Raw genomic sequence first — 7,603 nt, forward strand, 5'->3', positions numbered from 1 at the left:
TAAGTTATTATTTGGCGTGCCATTTAATTTATGAGAAACTAAGTTGCTATTTTCAGTTTTTTTTATCTTTGTGGCGGAAATGGGCTTCCATAAGAGGAAGCGTGGTAGCATTCAGTTATTGAAAGTAAAACATTTTAATAATTCTCAACTGATCTGGCTGCAGGACCTGGCACCAAAACAGTCACTCCACAATCAGAGCCCAACGTATACAGCAGATAACAGAGACACAGACACAAGCTGTACGGGATAAATTACTTTTATTGACGGATTATGAAAAATAATGACCTGGTTGAATCTGTCTTACCAAATATGTGTATGTGTGTGTGTGTGTGCACGCATTTGTATCACTGAGATGTAGCCATGATGCTGGATACACCTGCGAATAAAAAAAACAGACGAGAGGAAAAAAGTCAAACATTAACTTCCAGTTCCTCATTAATACATAAACAAATAATTAACTCGATGTGAAGTCTGAATTGTGCATTGATGGTAATATGGTGCACATACATGATACACAGTAAAAACTGTGTCAACAGTTCTTTCAAAAAGGACCGATGTCCTTCTGACATTTTTATTTATTTCCAGAGTTAACAGAGATAACGTGGATTCAGCTAGGGTCAGCTGAACCGTTTGCCCGACTACTGAAATTGGTTTTCCCTGCCTTAAGATTATAATATAGTACCCTTAGGTGAAATATTTTAATTCAAAACGACAAAATAAATGTTCTTCTTATACATCATGCTCTGATGGAGCATAGCTTTCTAAAATAAATGAAATAAGATTACCACCTATTTGCATTGTAAAGGTTTTTCAGGTCATAAGCCTTTCACTGTCAGATGCAGCAGGTTGCTAGGCAACTGGAGTGGCAGAGGAAAAGCTGATGACCAAACAGGAAATCCCCCCCCCCCCCCCGTACTTCCCATTTCAGAGACCAGCGAGGACAATTGTAGACGTGAAAAAAAAATTCCAGACTTTCTTGGGGGGGCAAGGTGGCCTTTTACTCAATGGTAAGGGAAACACTGCCATAAGAGACTCACTTTCGAAGTCGATCTTTTCCACGATGTTCTTGGGCTTGACGCTCTCCTCCTGGTTGAAGACAAAGATTTGGCCCTCCTCGTTCTCTGTCCAGCCGTACTTGTTCATCCACACCTTTACCTGCGTGTCTGGACCAAGAGAAGTTGACAAGACAGCGGGTTTAGCGGTTTACTCGTCATCTAGAATTGGTTCATTGATCTCTGTGGCAGTTCTGAGATGCTCTACACTTCTTACCCAGCGGATCTCCCAGCATCTCAGCCAGTAACCGGTGCTCGATGGTCTGGTAGGTGATGCCCACCACGTGGCAGATGACTGGAGAAAAAGAACAACTATAAGAAACAGACTGTGCTGATGGGGCAGTACTCGATAAGGATAAGCAGTATAGAAGATGACTGACTGTGCTGATGATGTTTACACAAATTCAATGTGCCGGTTTCTTGTTAACTCTTAACGACTGTTGGTATTGAGTGTTAAGGCTTGGAGCCCGCAGAGGACAACGCTTACATTTGCGAACGGAATCCTCGAAACCGGTGATGCCATCGATGAGCTCTCGGTTCTCTTCAAGACTTGTCTGTCAGAGAAGGAAGACACAATTCGTAAAACAGACCATCACAACTTTGAAAAAAAGTTGTTATGTTATGAAACATAGACATGGCTATGCTTGTGTAATAATTAATCTTGTTAATGACATTTAGTTCTGTGTAAAAGAAGTGTATATTGTGGTACCGCTGTTGAGAGCCACCTGGAGCAAATACCTCAGTTATGAATAAGCTCAAGCACCTTTAATATTGTGTCTGGAATTAACAAAGTCGTAATGCCAAGCTCTCCCTCAAATCAATTTGGTATCTTATTGAAACAATAAAACATTACAGCTTCTTGATCATCCTGAAACAATCTATGAAATCTAGTGCAATATCTTTAGTTAATATTGTTACTCCGTATCTTGATGATGTCATTTCACAAATTGAGTGTCAGTGTGTGTGTCTCTTGTACCCAGAAGCTCTGGAAGTGACATGTCTCCAGCAGATTCCCCAGGTAGAGGATCTGTCTTATGGGACGCTCCTCTTGCTGCGACACTGTAGTCAAGGAAATGCCACCCGACCCAAGGACAGAAGAACACCGCCCACCCGCCCACCCAAAATCTATTAAAGCACTCTCCTACACATTGACACCGGTAACATTGCTACTTAAAATGAGGAATACTTTGAGCTTCTCATTACATCTTTATCAAATCTCAGGTATCAATGTGAATATAGATTCACAAAATGAAAAATGACTCTTGGTCAGAAAGATGAACGCTTCCCTGACCCAAAACCACCTGCACTTCACTTTGACTTAAAAGGCCAACCATATGGGTCAGTGTTGCCCAGTACAGACAGAATGAGAGCCACAAAGGGTTCAACAGTCAGAAGATCTTCAATGGCTCAAACGGCACCAAAAGGATACGTGTGTCTGGTCGATCATACACTTGCACAGAGTGAAGTCGGTGTGTGGAAGGTTGGTCAGGGCCTTCAGCAGGATCTGTGAGGTCACCGTAGTCTGGAAGTAAGCTGGGTTGAACTGGTACCTACGGAGGAACACATTCATTTAAGTCATGGCTTTTCTGGTCTTCGGTGGAAACGGGCATTGAAATTACTACGTTTCAATAATTGAATCTACAGATTATGTTACACATTAGTCGGTCAATCTAACAGCTAAAATAAGATTGTCTGATGAATATTTTATGCATTATCTCTTCCTTTAGCCAGCACATTTCCCACAGCGTGTCGGCACTTCTGAAAGTTTTCATAGTTTCAAAAGAAACGCTAGATCATTCGCGACGGGATTAGCAGATTGTGGTGTACCCGTCTGTGTATTTGAATGGAGGCTGGTGTGACTTACAGCTTTAGGACAGCCAGGTTAGCTTCCAGGTCGTAAGCGTTCTCCTTTGCTTGAGTCTCCACGTAGCGCTCCAACGTCGGAAGGTTTTCTGGATTGTACCTGTGAAGAGAGACGAGCGCAATACCCATCAAGCAAGTGTGGATGAAAAAGTTTTTATTTACTCTTTCAACACTGCATGTTGGAGATTTTCAGTAAAGTGTTATCTAGCTTATGTGGTGAAATGTTTTGCCAGGCACTACTTGTAACAGGTGTACAATGACATGTTTATTGGAAAGGTTGGCTGCAGAAAATTCTTGGCAAGAGATTTTCCCCACTCATTTTTGTGACTATGATGTTCCGCCAAAGTCCTTTATTTGTTTCAGGATATATTTGGAAGACTTAGAGAACTCATTGTTGCCATTATTAAAAAAGGCAGGGTCATTGGCACGATGAACCATGTAAGACTTGGTAAACGACAGGGTCGTTTAGAGTGGAGTCATATTGAGCAGGTAACATCTGTCTGCAGCTGTGAAAAGAGAAACTAACTCTTAACAAGCCTAAGTAACCTTAAGAAAGTATTTAAGAATATACGTTGATATCCAGACACCTTTAGACACCCTTTTATTTAAAGACAATGTTCTTTGATTATAAACCTCTGACTTTTCTGTAAATATAGAGAATTCAATAATCTCAGACCATATGAGCATTAAATCATAACAAACATAATACTAAAACAGATGTCGACACTATCATATAACGTTAATTTAGTTATATAGAAACGAATCAAATTCAAACCAAATGTGATAAAAGTGAAATTACAATGGTCCAATAGGAAAATGCGTGCGAGCCCTTTGAGCAAAGCTTGCTAACATTAGTTGCTGTTTTGGCGTGTTCCTATGACAAATAACATAATGATCACGTTGGCATTGGACAGACAAAAATGACAACTCCAGAACGTACCTACAATCGTATACATGAGTGAATGCGCTTATTGACTAAATGTTAACTTAGCGAGCATTAGCTTAGAATATTAGCCAACAGCTAACTTAAGCTATCGCGAACTCGTTCGCTGGGTTTTAAAAAGCGTCGTACGTACCTGTCGATTCCTCGCAGAAGCTTACCCACGCTCGTCCGCACTTGATCAAAGGGCAACGACATTTGGTCCAAACTTTTACGTCAAATTTTAAGGTGAAAAACGAATTAAATCCGCACGTGGGCCGCAGAGGAAAAAGCACCGGGCGGGTTAAAAGAGTCGGAACGAAAAGGGCGACGCACAAGACGGACCGGAAGATGTACGGACTGTAAGGGTCGAGGGACCGCTTCCTGTCATACACCCTCCATCCAGCTCATAAACGATCCAACGTGTTCACACCTCAACCACTAGGTGGCAGAATACGTGTATTTAAACCATATTTTTAATTATATTTACTTGTGTCTTTATTAAATATGGCGGCCATTGAGACATTACAGATTCATGTAATGCGTATGTCTATTTAAATTTGACATTAATTTCAGTGGCGACTGGTGGTAAATGTTCTAGTTAGGGCAATTGATCAATTTGAGCAAGCATCCCAGGTTGATTCAAATCAGAACAATTAAGATATCTACAAATTACTACTTTGCAGTTGAATGTTTATTCCAATATGAAAAAATTAGTGAATAACACTGACAATATGATTTTTGTCACCCTCATAGGCAATTCAGTATAATATAATACATACTGTATATGTGTCACTCTCTGTATAAAATCCATGCTTTTTACTTCCTCCAGAATGTCATCTGCCTGTTGATACCAGCCGTGTCGCCAATGCACAAGCGCAGGGCAAAACCAATGTTGCTCCAAGCTGAGTCTATTTAAGGACGCTGATTTGCTTAATTGTAAATTGCATTTTTTCATTCTATCAGCAATTGGCTATGGTGCTTATCAACCCCGCCTTCTGCAGGCAATCTTGAGATTGCCCCTAACCAAAACGTGCATGAATACAGGATCTGCGTATGACAGGCAGAAATGTGCAGGAGAAGCATATATTTTCTGTAGATATCCTATTTTACCAATATTACTGGGTACATTCCATATTTCAAGAAAAAAAATATAAATCCTGCTTGCGACATTAGATTTACCTCCGCTGTTCTCGTTGCCTAACAGATTAACAGTAAAAGCCTTAAAAGCCGAAAAACTAAAAGGGTAGCCAATCTTCTTATTAACTTCACCTAACTGTAACCTTATTATATTACTGAACCTGTCCACGCTACAGTAGCTGAATGTCACCACACACATGGTTCTCCTTCAGCTGGATGCTGCTTCCTCCTGGCTCCATTAAAAACACAACAAAATGTAAAGTTAGTTTATGATCACAAAACAAAAGCAGCAATCAGGTGAAGGGCAGTCTGGGTCAAAAATAAAGGGATAGAAATGAAAAATTGCGAGTTAAAACACAAACGTTATCTTTCCGTAAACCGTAGTGATGCTGACAGCCAGCTACAACCCTTATTTACCATCATTTTACTAATACGGAGTGTCACTTCGGCCGCACATTAAGGCCAATTCATCCAGCTCGCAGAACCAGTCCGTATTGGTAAAATAAGGTTTTGCTGATAAACTATTGAACCGGGTTGTCTGAATTTGTGAATAGCTTGCCATTGTACCTCAAAGAACTCATCAATAGACATAACCCAACCCAACATCTTCTTTCCTCTGACAACCACAAACTCCAGGTTCCCAAGTCCAAACTCTGCACTATGGGATATAGGACCTTCCAGGCCGCTGCATCTCGACTGTGGAATGCCCTCCCCAACCATCTGAGGTCGCCACAGTCTATAGAGGTTTTTAAAAATAAATAAATAAATAATTTTTTACTGCAAAAATGAGGTTTTTAAAAATAAATAAATAAATAAATTTTTACTGCATTTTCTTAATATCATTTTGTTTCTTGTTGTCTGACTGTTTTTATGTTTTTACCTGTGCACCTGTAGCACTTTGAGATGTGTTTTTTAACATGTAAAGTGCAATACAAATAAAACTTTACCGAACTACAAAGGAGCCTGTGCATGTCTTATCTCATAACTTCTTTATCTCATCATTGACGTTTTTTGTGTGCAGAAATAGTCTTCATAGTTCTGTGCATGCACAACTTTCAACATAGATGAAATCCAGCCAATGCAAAGATGAGGTTTGTGACCGCTTAGATTCCATGGTGACTGGGTCCGCCCCCTTACTGTCAAGAAGAACAAAGGAAAGCGGTTACCCCTCCTCTAATTGTTTACTTCAATTGCAGCCATAACAGCCTTTGCTGTTCAACTGAAAAAGTATTGACTGGAGGAGAAAGCAAGGACACAAATACAAGGTCATCTGAAAAGCAGGCAGAAAAATGGATGAAGAACCAGGGTAGATATCCTGCAGGCTGATTGAAGGCAGCTTGGTTCCCTGAGGTGAGGTGATCTCTTATCAGGTCATCTGAATAAGCTTTAGACTAGAGCCACGCCCCTACCGCACCATACAGACAGGAGGCACACCACTTCTTTTGTCCATTCCACTTCACTGTTTGTTTATTTGTCCATTTTAACATTACAAACATTGTCTGTTTATTGTGTTGTCTGTTTGAATTGTTTTCTTTTCCATGGTATTTGCAGGCGTAGCATCGGCTGGACACTCACCTCACTCGAGATTCCTCTTGCGCTGGGACAGTGGCTAATTAAAAAATTAGACCTAAAATGTCCCTCAAAACTTATTTTTACTGCATTGGAGACACATTCGAAATGGGAACTCCTTAAAGTACAAACAAGTTCCTCCGGTTTAGAAAGCACATAGTTGTCAGTTGCAGTCCTGACATGAGACAACTTAAAAGAATGTGTATGCTGTCCCATCATGCTATGGATTAAATGCTATACCTATTCAATTGCTCCTATGGCAGGCAGTGTGTTCAGGCAGTTGATGTGGTTAACTGGCTGTGCTATACTTCTGTCACATGTGGGTGTTTGTGAGCTGTGTGGCAGAAATGAGACTAAATGCAGACAGTCTTCAGACAGCGCAAAATAAATGTCAAATGATGGATAATGTCAGGTCGCCGCCCTCGGGAGGTGTTTGTGGGTCGGCACCAACCGACGCTCGAGAGGGCCGGACGCCAGCACTGAGGTGAGAGCAGCGACCAGCTGCTTGACATCAACATTCCCCCACCTGGTGCTGCCTTTCCAATCAGGGGAGGTATTTAGGAGCGGCCCTGAAGTCTTATCACTGCCGGATTGTAAGACTCGTTTGTGAGTCATCCTGCCAGCGCTGGCCCATGATAGCGAACAGTCGTAGACCGCTACTTGTACTGACCAGTGTCTTGTTCTTTCCTTTTTTCCTGCGTTTGGGTCTTTTTTCCGGTGGGGGAATACCTGACAGGATATGGTATCTGGTTTAATTATATCATTTTTCTTACACATATTCATCTGCTTTATAGTTCCTATTAGGTTCCTCATAATGTGTCATAATTTAAGATTTTAGATCACTCGTTTTATTATACAACAAGAAAAGCAATGAATTTCTTTACTTTTGTGTTATGACACCAAAAGTCAACTCAATCACTTTTTCAGTAAAATATGTCAATATCAACTTGATGACTAAGTGCAAAATGTTATACAGATATTTTTAATGTACTCAGATTATGAATCCTACTTTATTGTCCTAAATACTAACTGATAACATCTATGATTCACACCCCTCACA

The 7,603-nt window shown here is 40.6% G+C and overlaps 1 protein-coding gene across 2 annotated transcripts; it reads right to left on the reverse strand.

The window, feature by feature from the left end:
* Positions 1-240: 240 nt before the first annotated feature.
* Positions 241-4,195, reverse strand: eif3k (eukaryotic translation initiation factor 3, subunit K). 2 transcript variants are annotated; one of them, XM_037478932.2, is made up of 8 exons: positions 3,992-4,195; positions 2,917-3,015; positions 2,482-2,602; positions 2,029-2,103; positions 1,540-1,606; positions 1,270-1,347; positions 1,038-1,163; positions 241-376 (listed from the first exon to the last, which is right to left on the reverse strand). In XM_037478932.2, the coding sequence occupies exons 1-8, from the start codon at positions 4,051-4,053 to the stop codon at positions 345-347; spliced, it is 660 nt and encodes a 219-aa protein (XP_037334829.1). In that variant the 5' UTR covers positions 4,054-4,195; the 3' UTR covers positions 241-344. The 2 variants fall into 2 exon arrangements, with proteins under 2 accessions (XP_037334829.1, XP_037334820.1); XM_037478923.2 differs by having other exon boundaries at positions 2,029-2,106.
* Between the last annotated feature and the right edge of the window lie 3,408 nt (positions 4,196-7,603).

The sequence above is a fragment of the Pungitius pungitius genome, chromosome 3, assembly GCF_949316345.1.
Source record: "Pungitius pungitius chromosome 3, fPunPun2.1, whole genome shotgun sequence".
Taxonomy (NCBI): Eukaryota; Metazoa; Chordata; class Actinopteri; order Perciformes; family Gasterosteidae; genus Pungitius; species Pungitius pungitius.

Coding starts and splice junctions, on each gene's coding strand:
- eif3k (XM_037478923.2), bottom strand. CDS start 4,053: ATGTCGTTGCCCTTTGATCAAGTGCGGACGAGCGTGGGTAAGCTTCTG. Junction 2,603..2,916: donor AACCTGGCTGTCCTAAAGCT/GTAAGTCACACC, acceptor GTTCCTCCGTAG/GTACCAGTTCAACCCAGCTT. Junction 1,348..1,539: donor CGAGGATTCCGTTCGCAAAT/GTAAGCGTTGTC, acceptor CTTTTTCTCCAG/TCATCTGCCACGTGGTGGGC.